Raw genomic sequence first — 19,967 nt, forward strand, 5'->3', positions numbered from 1 at the left:
TACGTTAAGGTACCTTTACACCGCGATATACGAAGTTCGTGTTGCAGGCGCTTGCAGGCATTGCTGTTAGACTTACTGCACATAGGGTACTAGTGGCATTGATGCGCTATATCTTAAATTTCACCGCAACCACTGGGTTTCAAGACCTGTCCTTTTGCCAGCTTGTTTGCCTCATCACAAGCTTCCGAACAAGGTATAGTTTTGTGCAGAATTCCAAGGTAAGGTACCTTTAGACGGCGATATACGAAGTTCGTTTCGCGGGCGCTTGCAGGCAATGCTGTTAGACTGACTGCACATATGGGTGCTACTGGCATTGATGCGCTATATCTTGAATTGTCTCCGCAACCACTTGGTTTCAAGACGTGTCCATTCGCCAGCTTGTTAACCTTATCACAAGCTTCCGAACAAGGTATAGTTTGTGCAGAACTTCTAAGGTTAAGGTACCTTTAGCCGCGATATACGAAGTTCGTGTCGAGGGCGCTTGCAGGCATTGCTGTTAGACTGACTGCACATAGGGGTACTACTGGCATTGATGCGCTATATCTTAAATTTTCAGCGCAACCACTGGGTTTCAAGACCTGTCCTTTTGCCAGCTTGTTTGCCTTATCACAACTTCCGAACAAGGTATAGTTTGTGCAGAACTTCCCAGGTTAAGGTACCTTTAGCCGCAATATACGAAGTTCGTGTCGCGGGCGCTTGCAGGCATTGCTGTTAGACTGACTGCACATATGGTACTATTGGCATTGATGCGCTATATCTTGAATTGTCTCCGCAACCACTTGGTTTCAAGACGTGTCCTTTCGCCAGCTTGTTGGCCTCATCACAAGCTTCGGAACAAGGTACAGCTTGTGCAGAACTTCCCAGGTTAAGGTACCTTTAGGCCGCGATATACGAAGTTCGTGTTGCGGGCGCTTGCAGGCATGGCTGTTAGACTGACTGCACATAGGGGTACTACTAGCATTGATGCGCTATATCTTAAATTTTCTCCGCCACCACTGGGTTTCAAGACCTGTCCTTTTGCCACCTGGTTTGCCTCATCACAAGCTTCCGAACAAGGTATAGTTTGTGCAGAACTTCCCAGGTTAAGGTACCTTTACACCGCGATATACGAAGTTCGTGTTGCAGGCGCTTGCAGGCATTGCTGTTAGACTTACTGCACATAGGGGTACTACTGGCATTGATGCGCTATATCTTAAATTTTCTTCACCACCACTGGGTTTCAAGACCTGTTCTTTTGCCAACTTGTTGGCCTCATCACAAGCTTCCGAACAAGGTATAGTTTGTGCAGAACTTCTCTGGTTGAGGTACCTTTTGATGGCGATATACGAAGTTCGTGTCGCGGGCGCTTGCAGGCATTGCTGTTAGACTGACTGCACATAGGGGTACTACTGGCATTGATGCGCTATATCTTAAATTTTCTCCGCCATCACTGGGTTTCAAGTCCTGTCCTTTTGCCAGCTTGTTGGCCTCATCACAAGCTTCTGAACAAGGTATAGTTTGTGCAGAACTTCCCAGTTTAAGGTACCTTTAGACCGCGATATACAAGTTCGTGTCGCGGGAGCTTGCAGGCATTGCTGTTAGACTGACTGCACATAGGGGTACTACTGGCATTGATGCGCTATATCTTGATTTTTCTCCGCCATCACTGGGTTTCAAGTCCTGTCCTTTTGCCAGCTTGTTGGCCTCATCACAAGCTTCTGAACAAGGTATAGTTTGTGCAGAACTTCCCAGTTTAAGGTACCTTTAGACCGCGATATACAAAGTTCGTGTCGCGGGCGCTTGCAGGCATTGCTGTTAGACTGACTGCACATATGTGTACTACTGGCATTGATGGGCTATATCTTAAATTTTCACCGCAACCACTGGGTTTCAAGACCTGTCCTTTTGCCAGCTTGTTTGCCTCATCACAAGCTTCCGAACAAGGTATAGTTTGTGCAGAACTTCCAAGGTAAAGGTACCTTTAGACGGCGATATACGAAGTTCGTGTCGCGGGCGCTTGCAGGCAATGCTGTTAGACTGACTGCACATATGGGTGCTACTGGCATTGATGCGCTATATCTTGAATTGTCTCCGCAACCACTTGGTTTCAAGACGTGTCCATTCGCCAGCTTGTTAACCTTATCACAAGCTTCCGAACAAGGTATAGTTTGTGCAGAACTTCTAAGGTTAAGGTACCTTTAGGCCGCGATATACGAAGTTCGTGTCGAGGGCGCTTGCAGGCATTGCTGTTAGACTGACTGCACATAGGGGTACTACTGGCATTGATGCGCTATATCTTAAAATTTCAGCGCAACCACTGGGTTTCAAGACCTGTCCTTTTGCCAGCTTGTTTGCCTTATCACAAACTTCCGAACAAGGTATAGTTTGTGCAGAACTTCCCAGGTTAAGGTACCTTTAGGCCGCAATATACGAAGTTCGTGTCGCGGGCGCTTGCAGGCATTGCTGTTAGACAGACTGCACATAGGGGTACTACTAGCATTGATGCGCTATATCTTAAATTTTCTTCGCCACCACTGGGTTTCAAGACCTGTCCTTTTGCCACCTGGTTTGCCTCATCACAAGCTTCCGAACAAGGTATAGTTTGTGCAGAACTTCTCAGGTTAAGGTACCTTTACACCGCGATATACGAAGTTCGTGTTGCAGGCGCTTGCAGGCATTGCTGTTAGACTTACTGCACATAGGGGTACTACTGGCATTGATGCGCTATATCTTAAATTTTCTTCGCCACCACTGGGTTTCAAGACCTGTTCTTTTGCCAACTTGTTGGCCTCATCACAACCTTCCGAACAAGGTATAGTTTGTGCAGAACTTCTCTGGTTGAGGTACCTTTTGACGGCGATATACGAAGTTCGTGTCGCGGGCGCTTGCAGGCATTGCTGTTAGACTGACTGCACATATGGTTACTATTGGCATTGATGCGCTATATCTTGAATTGTCTCCGCAACCACTTGGTTTCAAGACGTGTCCTTTCGCCAGCTTGTTGGCCTTATCACAAGCTTCGGAACAAGGTACAGCTTGTGCAGAACTTCCCAGGTTAAGGTACCTTTAGGCCGCGATATACGAAGTTCGTGTTGCGGGCGCTTGCAGGCATTGCTGTTAGACTGACTGCACATAGGGGTACTACTAGCATTGATGCGCTATATCTTAAATTTTCTCCGCCACCACTGGGTTTCAAACCTGTCCTTTTGCCACTGGTTTGCCTCATCACAAGCTTCCGAACAAGGTATAGTTTGTGCAGAACTTCGCAGGTTAAGGTACCTTTACACCGCGATATACGAAGTTCGTGTTGCAGGCGCTTGCAGGCATTGCTGTTAGACTTACTGCACATAGGGGTACTACTGGCATTGATGCGCTATATCTTAAATTTTCTTCACCACCACTGGGTTTCAAGACCTGTTCTTTTGCCAACTTGTTGGCCTCATCACAACCTTCCGAACAAGGTATAGTTTGTGCAGAACTTCTCTGGTTGAGGTACCTTTTGATGGCGATATACGAAGTTCGTGTCGCGGGCGCTTGCAGGCATTGCTGTTAGACTGACTGCACATAGGGGTACTACTGGCATTGATGCGCTATATCTTAAATTTCTCCGCCATCGCTGGGTTTCAAGTCCTGTCCTTTTGCCAGCTTGTTGGCCTCATCACAAGCTTCTGAACAAGGTATAGTTTGTGCAGAACTTCCCAGTTTAAGGTACCTTTAGACCGCGATATACAAAGTTCGTGTCGCGGGCGCTTGCAGGCATTGCTGTTAGACTGACTGCACATATGTGTACTACTGGCATTGATGGGCTATATCTTAAATTTTCTCCGCAACCAATGGGTTTCAAGACCTGTCCTTTCACAAGCTTCGGAACAAGGTATAGTTTGTGCAGAACTTCTCTGGTTGAGGTACCTTCAGACGGCGATATACGAAGTTCGTGTCGCGGGCGCTTGTAGGCATTGCTGTTAGACTGACTGCACATAGGGGTACTACTGGCATTGATGCGCTATATCTTGAATTTTCTCCTCAACCACTTGGTTTCAAGATCTGTCCATTTGCCAGCTTGTTGGCCTTATCACAACCTTCCGAACAAGGTATAGTTTGTGCAGAACTTCCTAGGTTAAAGTACCTTTAGACCGCGAAATACGAAGTTCATGTTGCGGGCGCTTGCAGGCATTGCTGGTAGACTGACTGCACATAGGGGTACTACTGGCATTGATGCGCTATATCTTAAATTTTCAGCGCAACCACTGGGTTGAAGACCTGTCCTTTCGCCAGCTTGTTGGCCTTATCACAAGCTTCCGAACAAGGTATAGTTTGTGATAAAATTGCAAGGTTAAGGTCCCTTTAGTCCGCGATATACGAAGTTCGTGTCGCGGGCGCTTGCAGGCATTGCTGTTAGACTGACTTCACATAGGGGTACTACTGGCATTGATGCGCTATATCTTAAATTTTCAGCGCAACCACTGGGTTTGAAGACCTGTCCTTTCGCCAGCTTGTTGGCCTTATCACAAGCTTCCGAACAAGGTATAGTTTGTGATAAAATTGCAAGGTTAAGGTCCCTTTAGTCCGCCATATACGAAGTTCGTGTCGCGGGCGCTTGCAGGCATTGCTGTTAGACTGACTGCCCAAATGGGTACTACTGGCATTGATGCGCTATATCTTACATTTTCTCCTCAACCGCTTGGTTTCAAGATCTGTCCTTTTGCCAGCTTGTTTGCCTCATCATACGCTTCTGAACAATGTATAGTTTGTGCAGATCTTCCCAGGTTAAGGTACCTTTAGTCCGCCATATACGAAGTTCGTGTCGCGGGCGCTTGCAGGCATTGCTGGTAGACTGTCTGCACATAGGGGTACTACTGGCATTGATGCGCTATATCTTAAATTTTCTCCGCCACCACTTGGTTTCAAGACGTGTCCTTTCGCCAGCTTGTTGGCCTTATCACAAGCTTCTGAACAAGGTATAGTTTGTGCAGAACTTCCCAGGTTAAGGTACCTTTAGACCGCGATAAACGAAGTTCGTGTCGCTGGCGCTTGCAGGCATTGCTGTTAGACTGACTGCACATAGGGGTACTACTGGCATTGATGCGCTATATCTTGAATTTTCTCCTCAACCACTTGGTTAAAGACCTGCCCATTTGCCAGCTTGTTGGCCTCATCATTAGCTTTCGAACAAGGTATAGTTTGTGCAGAACTTCTCTGGTTGAGGTACCTTTAGACGGCGATATGCGAAGTTCGTGTCGCGGGCTCTTGCAGGCATTGCTGTTAGACTGACTGCACATAGGGGTACTACTCGCATTGATGCGCTATTTCTTAATTTTTCTCCGCAACCACTGGGTTTCAAGACCTGTCCTTTTGCCAGCTTGTTGGCCTTATCACAAGCTTCCGAACAAGGTATAGTTTGTGCAGAACTTCCAAGGGGACCTTTAGACCGCCATATACGAATTTCGTGTCTCGGGCGCTTGCAGGCATTGCTGTTAGACTGACTGCACATAGGGGTACTACTGGCATTGATGCGCTATATCTTAAATTTTCACCGCAACCACTGGGTTTAAAGACCTGTCCTTTTGCCACCTTGTTTGCCTCATCACAAGCTTTCGAACAAGGTATAGTTTGTGCAGAACTTCCAGGTTAAGGTACCTTTAGACCGCGATATACGAAGTTTGTGTCCCGGGCGCATGCAGGCATTGCTGTTAGACTGATTGCATATAAGGGTACTACTGGCATTGATGCGCTATATCTTAAATTTTCTCCGCAACCACTGGGTTTCAAGACCTGTCCTTTTGCCAGCTTGTTGGCCTCATCACAAGCTTCCAAACAAGGTATAGTTTGTGCAGAACTTTCCAGGTTAAGGTACCTTTAGACCGCCATATACGAAGTTCGTGTCGCGGGCGCTTGCAGGCATTGCTGTTAGACTGACTGCACATAGGGGTACTACTGGCATTGATGCGCTATATCTTAAATTTTCACCGCAACCACTTGGTTTCAAAACCTGTCCTTTTGCCAGCCTGTTAACCTCATCACAAGCTTCCGAACAAGGTATAGTTTGTGCAGAACTTAACAGGTTAAGGTACCTTTAGACCGCCATATACGAAGTTCGTGTCGCGGGCGCTTGCAGGCATTGCTGTTAGACTGACTGCACATAGGGGTACTACTGGCATTGATGCGCTATATCTTAAATTTTCTCCGCCACCACTTGGTTTCAAGACGTGTCCTTTCGCCAGCTTGTTGGCCTTATCACAAGCTTCTGAACAAGGTATAGTTTGTGCAGAACTTCCCAGGTTAAGGTACCTTTAGACCGCGATAAACGAAGTTCGTGTCGCTGGCGCTTGCAGGCATTGCTGTTAGACTGACTGCACATAGGGGTACTACTGTCATTGATGCGCTATATCTTGAATTTTCTCCTCAACCACTTGGTTTAAAGACTTGCCCATTTGCCAGCTTGTTGGCCTCATCATTAGCTTCCGAACAAGGTATAGTTCGTGCAGAACTTCCCAGGTTAAGGTACCTTTAGACCGCGATATACGAAGTTCGTGTCGCGGGAGCTTGCAGGCATTGCTGTTAGACTGACTGCACATAGGGGTACTACTGGCATTGATGCGCTATATCTTGAGTTTTCTCCGCCACCACTGTGTTTCAATTCCTGTCCTTTTGCCAGCTTGTTGGCCTCATCACAAGCTTTCGAACAAGGTATAGTTTGTGCAGAACTTCTCTGGTTGAGGTACCTTTAGACGGCGATATGCGAAGTTCGTGTCGCGGGCTCTTGCAGGCATTGCTGTTAGACTGACTGCACATAGGGGTACTACTCGCATTGATGCGCTATATCTTAATTTTTCACCGCAACCACTGGGTTTCAAGACCTGTCCTTTTGCCAGCTTGTTGGCCTTATCACAAGCTTCCGAAGAAGGTATAGTTTGTGCAGAACTTCCAAGGGGACCTTTAGACCGCCATATACGAATTCGTGTCTCGGGCGCTTGCAGGCATTGCTGTTAGACTGACTGCACATAGGGGTACTACTGGCATTGATGCGCTATATCTTAAATTTTCACCGCAACCACTGGGTTTAAAGACCTGTCCTTTTGCCACCTTGTTTGCCTCATCACAAGCTTTCGAACAAGGTATAGTTTGTGCAGAACTTCCAGGTTAAGGTACCTTTAGACCGCGATATACGAAGTTTGTGTCCCGGGCGCATGCAGGCATTGCTGTTAGACTGATTGCATATAAGGGTACTACTGGCATTGATGCGCTATATCTTAAATTTTCTCCGCAACCACTGGGTTTCAAGACCTGTCCTTTTGCCAGCTTGTTGGCCTCATCACAAGCTTCCAAACAAGGTATAGTTTTGCAGAACTTCTCTGGTTGAGGTACCTTTAGACGGCGATATGCGAAGTTCGTGTCGCGGGCTCTTGCAGGCATTGCTGTTAGACTGACTGCACATAGGGGTACTACTCGCATTGATGCGCTATTTCTTAATTTTTCTCCGCAACCACTGGTTTCAAGACCTGTCCTTTTGCCAGCTTGTTGGCCTTATCACAAGCTTCCGAACAAGGTATAGTTTGTGCAGAACTTCCAAGGGACTTTTAGACCGCCATATACGAATTTCGTGTCTCGGGCGCTTGCAGGCATTGCTGTTAGACTGACTGCACATAGGGGTACTACTGGCATTGATGCGCTATATCTTAAATTTTCACCGCAACCACTGGGTTTAAAGACCTGTCCTTTTGCCACCTTGTTTGCCTCATCACAAGCTTTCGAACAAGGTATAGTTTGTGCAGAACTTCCAGGTTAAGGTACCTTTAGACCGCGATATACGAAGTTTGTGTCCCGGGCGCATGCAGGCATTGCTGTTAGACTGATTGCATATAAGGGTACTACTGGCATTGATGCGCTATATCTTAAATTTTCTCCGCAACCACTGGGTTTCAAGACCTGTCCTTTTGCCAGCTTGTTGGCCTCATCACAAGCTTCCAAACAAGGTATAGTTTGTGCAGAACTTTCCAGGTTAAGGTACCTTTAGACCGCCATATACGAAGTTCGTGTCGCGGGCGCTTGCAGGCATTGCTGTTAGACTGACTGCACATAGGGGTACTACTGGCATTGATGCGCTATATCTTAAATTTTCACCGCAACCACTTGGTTTCAAAACCTGTCCTTTTGCCAGCCTGTTAACCTCATCACAAGCTTCCGAACAAGGTATAGTTTGTGCAGAACTTCCCAGGTAAAGGTACCTTTAGACCGCGATATACGAAGTTCGTGTCGCGGGCACTTGCAGGCATTGCTGTTACACTGACTGCATATAAGGGTTCTACTGGCATTGATGCGCTATATCTTAAATTTTCTCCGCAACCACTGGGTTTCAAGACCTGTCCTTTTGCCAGCTTGTTGGCCTTATCACAAGCTTCCGAACAAGGTATAGTTTGTGCAGAACTTCCAAGGGGACCTTTAGACCGCCATATACGAATTTCGTGTCTCGGGCGCTTGCAGGCATTGCTGTTAGACTGACTGCACATAGGGGTACTACTGACATTGATGCGCTATATCTTAAATTTTCACCGCAACCACTTGGTTTCAAGACCTGTCCTTTTGCCAGCTTGTTGGCCTCATCACAAGCTTCCGAACAAGGTATAGTTTGTGCAGAACTTCCAGGTTAAGGTACCTTTAGACCGCGATATTCGAAGTTTGTGTCCCGGGCGCATGCAGGCATTGCTGTTAGACTGATTGCATATAAGGGTACTACTGGCATTGATGCGCTATATCTTAAGTTTTCTCCGCAACCACTGGGTTTCAAGACCTGTCCTTTTGCCAGCTTGTTGGCCTCATCACAAGCTTCCAAACAAGGTATAGTTTGTGCAGAACTTCCTAGGTTAAGGTACCTTTAGACCGCCATATACGAAGTTCGTGTCGCGGGCGCTTGCAGGCATTGCTGTTAGACTGACTGCACATAGGGGTACTACTGACATTGATGCGCTATATCTTAAATTTTCACCGCAACCACTTGGTTTCAAGACCTGTCCTTTTGCCAGCTTGTTAACCTCATCACAAGCTTCCGAACAAGGTATAGTTTGTGCAGAACTTCCAGGTTAAGGTACCTTTAGACGGCGATATGCGAAGTTCGAGTCGCGGGCACTTGCAGGCATTGCTGTTAGACTGACTGCACATAGGGGTACTACTGGCATTGATGCGCTATATCTTGAATTGTCTCCGCAACCACTTTGTTTCAAGGTTATAGTGCCTTTTGCCAGCTTGTTGGCCTCATCACAAGCTTCTGAACAAGGTATAGTTTGTGATGAAATTGCAAGTTTAAGGTAACTTTAGACCGCGATATACGAAGTTCGTGTCGCGGTCGCTTGCAGGCATTGCTGTTAGACTGACTGCACATAGGGGTACTACTGGCATTGATGCGCTATATCTTGAATTGTCTCCGCAACAGCTTGGTTTCAAGACCTGTCCATTTGCCAGCGTGTTGGCCTCATCATAAGCTTCCGAACAAGGTATAGTTTGTGCAGAACTTCCCAGGTTAAGGTACCTTTAGACCGCGATATACGAAGTTCGTGTCGCGGGCGCTTGCAGGCATTGCTGTTAGACTGACTGCACAAATGGGTACTACTGGCATCGATGCGCTATATCTTAAATTTTCAAGGCAACCACTAGGTTTCAAGACCTGTCCTTTTGCCACCTTCTTTGCCTCAACACAAGCTTCCGAACAAGGTATAGTTTGTGCAGAACTTCCCAGGTTAAGGTACTTTTAGACCGCGATATACGAAGTTCGAGTTGCGGGCGCTTGCAGGCATTGCTGTTAGACTGACTTCACATAGGGGTACTACTGGCATTGATGCGCTATATCTTAAATTTTCAGCGCAACCACTGGGTTTCAAGACCTGTCCTTTTGCCAGCTTGTTTGCCTCATCACAAGCTTCCGAACAAGGTATAGTTTGTGCAGAACTTCCCAGGTAAAGGTACCTTTAGACCGCGATATACGAAGTTCGTGTCGCGGGCACTTGCAGGCATTGCTGTTACACTGACTGCACATAGGGGTACTACTGGCATTGATGCGCTATATCTTGAATTGTCTCCGCAACCACTTTGTTTCAAGGTTATAGTGCCTTTTGCCAGCTTGTTGGCCTCATGACAAGCTTCTGAACAAGGTATAGTTTGTGATGAAATTGCAAGTTTAAGGTACCTTTACACCGCGATATACGAAGTTCGTGTCGCGGGCGCTTGCAGGCATTGCTGTTAGACTGACTGCACATAGGGGTACTACTGGCATTTATTTATTTATTTATTTATTTATTTCTGATCTTTTACCAGGGTAGCCCGTTCACAAAATAATGTGGTCTTCCATGGGGCCCTGAGCATATAATTTAAAAATTAATAAAACAAAACTAACAATTTAAAGGATTAAAAGTGTATAAAATTATCAAAACAAATAGGAAATAAGATCATATAAAACTATAACCGTTAAATAATAATCATTAAATAAAAGAAACATGAACGGGTTTAACATAAACAATATAAATGTGTATATGAAAACGACGATAGACAAAAGTGCAGATTAAGAAGTTTAATTTAAGAATAAGATCACAAAATAAGTCCTACATGCAAATACAAACGAAAAACAAGTTTAAAAAACTATTGTAAATAATAAAAACAGTAAAAATGAGTACATGCATCCCTAACATGCTAAAATCAAAAACAAAACAAGCAAGCAAGCCAACAAACAAATAAACAAGCACCCAACCAAACAAACAAACAAACAAACACCCCAACAAACAAACACCCAAACAAACAAACAAACAAACACCCCAACACCCCCAACCCAACAAACAAACAAACAACCCAACAAACGCCCCCCCCCAAAAAAAAAAGAAGAAGAAGAAGAAAATTGTAAGTGATAAAGACAATAAAATTGAGTACACTTAACATGCTAAAAAAAGTACAATTAAAACAATAATTTGAAGCAACCTAAACGGTTAAAAAGTTAAGTTTCATTATTGACTTAAAAGAACCAATTGAGGCTGCTGAACGTGTTTCTTTATTTAAACTATTCCAGACAGTAGCCCCAGCAACAAAAGGACTATGCTTCAAGCATTCTGATTTATATTTAGGAATGAACAGGGTGTCCTCAGTTGCTTGTCTGGTGGAGTGATGGTGCATGTCAGATATTTTAATGAAATCTTCTGTCAGGTAGGTAGGGGCAAGATTGTTGGTACATTTGTACATGAGTACTGCTCGTAGGTAGTTAAATCGTTTTGGTAACGGCATCCAGCCTAGTGTATTAAATAAATCACTTGAAGGAGTATCGTACCCTTTACCTAGAATTAATCTGGCAGCACGTTTTTGGAGTTTAAACAGCTTGTCTGTGTGCATGTTGAATCTTTCTGACCAGATTTGCGAACAGTAATCAAAATGGGGTAAGATAAACGCATTATAAAGTAATTTGACAGAGTCAGCCGAAATATATGGTTTCACCCGGCGAATAATACCCAATTTTGCTTGTACAGTACTCACAACCTTGTCTTTCTGATCAGTCCATTTCATCTCATCATCAATGATCACCCCTAGACATTTGGTTTTATGAACTCTTTTCAGAACAATGTCATTTACCTCCACTCTGAAATCGACGACGTCTTTGAGTTTTGCTCTAGATCCTATGATCATCACATTGGTTTTATCATAATTTAAAACAAGACGATTTGTATTCAGCCAGCTAGAGATCTGCATCAAGGCAACAGATAATTTGTGTTCGACATCCGCAGTCGTCTTGCCATTAACTGTGAGAGTTGTGTCGTCGGCGTACATGTCAACAATACCGTTATTAACCGACGAAGGCATAGAGTTAACATAAATAGAGAACAACAGTGGGCCTAGGATAGAGCCCTGTGGAACACCATTCACAACACTCTGAGATTCGGAATAGGCTTTGTTCAAATAAACTCTTTGTGTGCGACCTGACAGGTAGCTAGCAAACCACTTCAGAGCACTCGCTGAACAGCCAAGTGAGCTTAATTTAGTCAAAAGAATTTCGTGGTTGACTGTATCGAAAGCTTTTCTGAGGTCTATGAAAGCCACTCCTGTCAGGTCGCCACGTTCAACATTCCTGCTCCATTGATTGACCAGTTTGGCAAGAATTGTGGTTGTGGAGTGCATTGGGCGAAATCCTGACTGATTAGGATGCATTAGATCATGTTCATTGATAAATTCATACAACTGATCACAAACGGCTCGCTCTAAGATCTTACCTACAATTGGCAAGATAGAAATGGGACGATAGTTACCTACATCAGAGGTATTGCCAGACTTAAAGATTGGTACCACTTTGGCACTCTTCAATCCTTCGGGAACATGTCCATGCATCAAGGACATATTTATGATTTTGGTTAAGGAACGAAGGATGGCAGGGCAAGCAACTTTTAGTAAACGACAGCTGTGTTGATCATCCCCTGTAGCTTTGTTAACATTCATAGTCAGGAGAGTTTTTTCAACAAAAGCAGGCGAGACCGGCCTGAGATTAAAAACACAATCGTTACCACCTGATACATCGGTGAACACAGTAGGTGTTGTGACAGGCAAGTCTTTTGTGACGTTTTGAGCACAAGTTACAAAATAATCATTAAATGCATTAGCAATCTGATCACTGTCACTGCAGTCTGATCCATTGACCTCAATCGAACTGGGGAGAATACGGCCTTGCTTCGGGGTTACTTCTTTAAGGCAACTCCAGATCTTTTTGCTGTTACCAGCATTATCACGGATCAGACCACAGTAATGATCAGTCTTTTGCTTCTGCATCATGTGTGTTACTTTATTACGTAAACATCTATACTCATTCCATAAATTCTGACAATTATGTTTGACGGCAGCCTTATGGATCTGATCACGTTCTTTCATCAGCTTAACAATGTCGTCTGTGATCCAAGGACAAGCATTTTGCCTAATTTTCTTTTTACAGAGTGGAGCATGCAGGTTCACAATTTCCATAAAACTATTTAACCAGGTTTGCCAGGCTAGTTCAATGTCAGTTATGTTAACAATAGCATTCCAAGGTACATTTTCCAAATCATGAATAAAATCTTGGACAATCATCTTCTTGAATGGTCTATACTCAATATAATTATGACCTTGTTGAGTGGATGATTTAAAATTAAAACAACGAACTGAATAAGTTAAAAAATGATCACTTATACTAGTACAAAATACACCATTATCAGTAAAAACATCTGGATTATTTACAAATATTAAGTCGATGAGAGTGTTGCTATGACTGGTGACCCTTGTAGGGCTGGTGATCACTTGAGCAAATCCATATAGAGAAGTATAAAATTTCAAGTTATCAGTATTGATATTAGTGACACCATCAATAAAATTACAGTTAAAATCACCCAATAAAATGCACTCCTTTTTTTCAGTTGAGGCGGTTGCTAAGACTTCATCTATTTTATCAAAGAAATCAATACCCGTGCTCGGTGGCCTATAAAATGCACCAACAAGGAAAGGCGATTTATATTTGTTATACTTCACTTCAACCCACACACTTTCAAGAGCCGCAGACTCAAGATTATGTCGCCTGGTAACCTGGACATCATTTGATACATAAATAGCTACACCGCCACCATGTCTAGTTCTGTCACTTCTTAGTATGGAGAAACCGTCAATACATAACTCCTCATCCGAGATACTAGAGTCACACAGCGTTTCGTTCAGACATATAACATCGAAAGGTCTATGCTTCAGCAAGAGACGAAGTTCGTCTATCTTACTGACAAGGCTATGAATGTTAAGATGACCAAATTTAATACCTTTTGTTTTAATGGGAGGGATACTGCCTTCAACCAGTTCATTGTAGCTATATTGCAGACCTTGTGTCGAGTAGTTCACGGACGATTGTTCACTGACGATTTCTTCACGAACAGACGATTCTTTCTCTGGTACTGGAACCACTCGGCTTCCTGAGATGGCAATGGACGACGACGAATCAGGGGACAAAGGGGCTGCACATGTTGACTCGGAGTCAGATGCCTTTTCCGTGTTTTCCAGTCCTCGTGATGGAAATCCTGATATCTATGTACAGGAACGTCACTGCTTGAGCCAGGCCTGGTACTGACAGCCTGGGCATAGGTGGGAGGTGGTTGGCCATCTCGGTGCTGAAGTGTAGACGAAGTTCTACATGATGGAACCAGTGAATTCAAACGTCCGCAATGGCGTATAGGTCTATCATTGTTGATTGCAGGCGTCTTTGTGTGATTTGTGACTGGTGGTAGACCCCGTAGATGTCTGATGAGGTTGCGAGCGAACACAGTGATACCAGCACGACCAAGATGGACCCCGTCGGATGCCAGTAGTCGTTGATGGATGTTGTCATTGTCGATGAATTTCCAGATATGTGTACAGCAGATCTGTCGGATGAGTTTATTGGTAGAGACTATTTTGTCATATTCTCTCTTGTTCTCCTGGCTTCTGTGTATTATCGATGATATGGTGATGTTGTTGATGGCACATTTCTGTTGTGCCATTTCACACAACGATTCCAATTTCTTAGATATCGTTTCTGCATCATCGCGAGTGTTGTTCGTACCCACATGAACAACCAGCTCAGTTGTTTGGAGTTGGATAGATCCGTCCATAATCATGGTTGAAAGGTGCTCAATTCTGGCTCCTGGACGTGAGATGACAGTTACTGATTTAGACTGGCTCAGTTTATGTCCTTGGATTCGTTTGACCATGGAGTCACCTAGCAAGATTACGCTCTTTGTAGGTATGTCTTTAAACTTCATCGTCTGCTTGGCTCGATAGTCATCCATCTGCTGTCGGAACGATGCTCCGGTCGCATTCGAAGTTGGGACTGTAGATGCAGAATTCTTTGGAGGGTTGGCTTTCTTTGGCTGGTCAATCAGCTCATTGTAATACTGATCAATTACTTCCTCTGGTGTGGGCTCTTCGGAGTCGACTCCAGCTTGATCTGTCAGTGCAGTGAAGCGATTTGTCAAAGGAACAATAGGTGTTGCTGTCACTTCGGAAATACTTGGATGTACCATCTGTGTTTGGCTTTTGTGATTTGTGGGAGTCCGTAGTTGAGGTTGCTGACGTTTTGTTGATATGTCTTTGTCGATGGTTGAAGAAGACGATGCGGTTGCTATGGAACAGTTTTGCTGTGGCGATTTTTTGCTTGTTAGCAAATCAATGGCGGTTTGCAAGCTTTTACGTTCACTCTCCAGTGCCTGAATCTGTGATTTTAGATCGAGGTTTTCATTAAGTTCAACTCTCATTGATCTCACTTCATTTCTTAATTCGTCAATAGAGAATCTTAAGTCCCGTATTTCAGAGTTGAAGGGAATTTCCTGGGTAACCTTATTGGTTGCAGTTTTGGTTTGGGGGGTACACGTTTTGTCACTGTTCCCTGCATCCGTAGTAGCTTGCCTAGTTGTAGATTCCATCTTGGTTGTTTTTAGTTTAGAGGAAGACAAGCAGGCTTTGGGAAACTTGCTATGGTCATCAGTTAGGTAGAGATATAATTCCAGGATATCGTCAGAGACAGCCTCTACCGAGCGTCTTGATTTTAATATCAACTGATCGCTGGTACCCATACCTTGCGTACTGTTCTGTACGTCGCCATGTTGTATTCTTTCGGTGTGCTTGGTTATTGCAAACTGAAACAGACTCTTCCTTGCTTCATCCAGAATATCCAGGTTTATATCTTGTTGCATCTGTTGCCTCAGATCAACATGTGGCGTTACTCTGCTTTTTAGAAGAATCTGATGCAGATCTGAATCGATATTTTCGGAGAATGTGGGAGCGATATTCTCTGTAGTTGCACCAGTTGCCGCTATCTTGAATTGTCTCCGCAACCACTTTGTTTCAAGGTTAAGGTACCTTTTGCCACCTTGTTGGCCTTATCACAAGCTTCCGAACAAGGTATAGTTTGTGCCGAACTTTTCAGGTTAAGATACCTTTAGACCGCGATATACGAAGTTCGTGTCGCGGGCGCTTGCAGGCATTGCTTTTAGACTGACTGCACATAGGGGTACTACTGGCATTGATGCGCTATATCTTGAGTTTTCTCCGCCACCACTGTGTTTCAATTCCTGTCCTTTTGCCAGCTTGTTGGCCTCATCACAAGCTTTCGAACAAGGTATAGTTTGTGCAGAACTTCCAGGTTAAGGTACCTTTAGACCGCGATATACGAAGTTTGTGTCCCGGGCGCATGCAGGCATTGCTGTTAGTCTGATTGCATATAAGGGTACTACTGGCATTGATGCGCTATATCTTAAATTTTCTCCGCAACCACTGGGTTTCAAGACCTGTCCTTTTGCCAGCTTGTTGACCTTATCACAAGCTTCCGAACAAGGTATAGTTTGTGCAGAACTTCCAAGGGGACCTTTAGACCGCCATATACAAATTTCGTGTCGCGGGCGCTTGCAGGCATTGCTGTTAGACTGATTGCATATAAGGGTACTACTGGCATTGATGCGCTATATCTTGAATTTTCTCCGTAACCACTAGGTTTCAAGACCTGTCCTTTTGCCAGCTTGTTGGCCTCATCACAAGCTTCAAAACAAGGTATAGTTTGTGCAGAACTTTCCAGGTTAAGGTACCTTTAGACCGCCATATACGAAGTTCGTGTCGCGGGCGCTTGCAGGCATTGCTGTTAGACTGACTGCACATAGGGGTACTACTGGCATTGATGCGCTATATCTTAAATTTTCACCGCAACCACTTGGTTTCAAGACCTGTCCTTTCGCCAGCTTGTTGGCCTTATCACAAGCTTCCGAACAAGGTATAGTTTGTGCAGAACTTCCAGGTTAAGGTACCTTTAGACGGCGATATGCGAAGTTCGTGTCGCGGGCACTTGCAGGCATTGCTGTTAGACTGACTGCACATAGGGGTACTACTGGCATTGATGCGCTATATCTTGAATTGTCACCGCAACCACTTTGTTTCAAGGTTATAGTGCCTTTTGCCAGCTTGTTGGCCTCATCACAAGCTTCTGAACAAGGTATAGTTTGTGATGAAATTGCAAGTTTAAGGTAACTTTACACCGCGATATACGAAGTTCGTGTCGCGGGCGCTTGCAGGCATTGCTGTTGGACTGACTGCACATAGGGGTACTACTGGCATTGATGCGCTATATCTTGAATTGTCTCCGCAACCACTTTGTTTCAAGGTTAAGGTACCTTTTGCCAGCTTGTTGGCCTCATCACAAGCTTCCGAACAAGGTATAGTTTGTGCCGAACTTTTCAGGTTAAGATACCTTTAGACCGCGATATACGAAGTTCGTGTCGCGGGCGCTTGCAGGCATTGCTGTTAGACTGACTGCACATAGGGGTACTACTGGCATTGATGCGCTATATCTTGAATTGTCTCCGCAACCACTTTGTTTCAAGGTTATAGTGCCTTTTGCCAGCTTGTTGGCCTCATCACAAGCTTCTGAACAAGGTATAGTTTGTGATGAAATTGCAAGTTTAAGGTACCTTTACACCGCGATATACGAAGTTCGTGTCGCGGGCGCTTGCAGGCATTGCTGTTGGACTGACTGCACATAGGGGTACTACTGGCATTGATGCGCTATATCTTGAATTGTCTCCGCAACCACTTTGTTTCAAGGTTAAGGTACCTTTTGCCAGCTTGTTGGCCTCATCACAAGCTTCCGAACAAGGTATAGTTTGTGCCGAACTTTTCAGGTTAAGATACCTTTAGACCGCGATATACGAAGTTCGTGTCGCGGGCGCTTGCAGGCATTGCTTTTAGACTGACTTCACATAGGGGTACTACTGGCATTGATGCGCTATATCTTGAGTTTTCTCCGCCACCACTGGGTTTCAATTCCTGTCCTTTTGCCAGCTTGTTGGCCTGATCACAAGCTTTCGAACAAGGTATAGTTTGTGCAGAACTTCTAAGGGGACCTTTAGACCGCCATATACGAATTTCGTGTCGCGGGCGCTTGCAGGCATTGCTGTTAGACTGACTGCACATAGGGGTAATACTGGCATTGACGCGCTAAATCTTAAATTTTCACCGCAACCACTGGGTTTCAAGACCTGTTCTTTTGCCAGCTTGTTGGCCTCATCACAAGCTTCCGAACAAGGTATAGTTTGTGCAGAACTTCTAGGTTAAGGTACCTTTCGACCGCGATATACGAAGTTTGTGTCCCGGGCGCATGCAGGCATTGCTGTTAGACTGATTGCATATAAGGGTACTACTGTCATTGATGCGCTATATCTTACATTTCCTCCCCAACCACTGGGTTTCAAGACCTGTCCTTTTGCCAGCTTGTTGGCCTCATCACAAGCTTCCGAACAAGGTATAGTTTGTGCAGAACTTCCCAGGTTAAGGTACCTTTAGACCGCCATATACGAAGTTCGTGTCGCGGGCGCTTGCAGGCATTGCTGTTAGACTGACTGCACATAGGGGTACTACTGGCATTGATGCGCTATATCTTAAATTTTCACCGCAACCACTTGGTTTCAAGACCTGTCCTTTTGCCAGCTTGTTAACCTTATCACAAGCGTCCGAACAAGGTATAGTTTGTGCAGAACTTCCAGGTTAAGGTACCTTTAGACCGCAATATACGAAGTTTGTGTCGCGGACGCTTGCAGGCATTGCTGTTAGACTGACTGCATATAAGGGTACTACTGGCATTGATGCGCTATATCTTAAATTTTCACCGCAACCACTAGGTTTCAAGACCTGTCCTTTTTCCAGCTTGTTGGCCTTATCACAAGCTTCCGAACAAGGTATAGTTTGTGCAGAACTTCCCAGGTGAAGGTACCTTTAGACGGCGATATCCGAAATTCGTGTCGCGGGCTCTTGCAGGCATTGCTGTTAGACTGACTGCACATAGGGGTACTACTCGCATTGATGCGCTATATCTTGATTTTTCTCCGCAACCACTGGGTTTCAAGACCTGTCCTTTTGCCAGCTTGTTGGCCTCATCACAAGCTTCCGAACAAGGTATAGTTTGTGCAGAACTTCCAAGGGGACCTTAGACCGCCATATACGAATTTCGTGTCGCGGGCGCTTGCAGGCATTGCTGTTAGACTGACTGCACATAGGGGTACTACTGGCATTGATGCGCTATATCTTAAATTTTCACCGCAACCACTGGGTTTCAAGACCTGTTCCTTTGCCAGCTTGTTGGCCTCATCACAAGCTTCCGAACAAGGTATAGTTTGTGCAGAACTTCCAGGTTAAGGTACCTTTAGACCGCGATATACGAAGTTTGTGTCCCGGGCGCATGCAGGCATTGCCGTTAGACTGATTGCATATAGGGGTACTACTGGCATTGATGCGCTATATCTTGAATTGTCTCCGCAACCACTTTGTTTCAAGGTAAAGGTACCTTTTGCCAGCTTGTTGACCTTATCACAAGCTTCCGAACAAGGTATAGTTTGTGCTGAACTTCCCAGGTTAAGATACCTTTAGACCGCGATATACGAAGTTCGTGTCGCGGGCGCATGTAGGCATTGCTTTTAGACTGACTGCACATAGGGGTACTACTTGCATTGATGCGCTTTATCTTGAGTTTACTCCGCCACCACTGGGTTTCAAGACCTGTCCTTTTGCCAGCTTGTTGGCCTCATCACAAGCTTCCGAACAAGGTATAGTTTGTGCAGAACTTCTCTGATTGGGGTACCTTTATACGGCGATATGCGAAGTTCGTTTGGCGGGCTCTTGCACGCATTGCTGTTAGACTGACTGCACATAGGGGTACTACTTGCATTGATGCGCTTTATCTTGAGTTTACTCCGCAACCACTGGGTTTCAAGACCTGTCCTTTTGCCAGCTTGTTGGCCTGATCACAAGCTTTCGAACAAGGTATAGTTTGTGCAGAACTTCTAAGGGGACCTTTAGACCGCCATATACGAATTTCGTGTCGCGGGCGCTTGCAGGCATTGCTATTAGACTGACTGCACATAGGGGTAATACTGGCATTGACGCGCTAAATCTTAAATTTTCACCGCAACCACTGGGTTTCAAGACCTGTTCTTTTGCCAGCT

General features: G+C 44.9%; 1 protein-coding gene across 1 annotated transcript in view; it reads right to left on the minus strand.

Annotated features, from left to right (window-relative positions):
- The window catches only part of LOC119721465, a 33,461-nt gene extending 21,653 nt beyond the window's left edge, over window positions 1-11,808 (minus strand). The window contains exon 1 of the mRNA XM_038191546.1: window positions 11,581-11,808. Coding sequence (XP_038047474.1) covers window positions 11,581-11,808 — 228 coding nt within the window. The remainder of the gene's footprint in view (window positions 1-11,580) is intronic.
- Window positions 11,809-19,967: the final 8,159 nt, after the last annotated feature.

This window comes from Patiria miniata, unplaced genomic scaffold, assembly GCF_015706575.1.
Source record: "Patiria miniata isolate m_02_andy unplaced genomic scaffold, ASM1570657v1 HiC_scaffold_13, whole genome shotgun sequence".
In the NCBI taxonomy this organism is placed as follows: Eukaryota; Metazoa; Echinodermata; class Asteroidea; order Valvatida; family Asterinidae; genus Patiria; species Patiria miniata.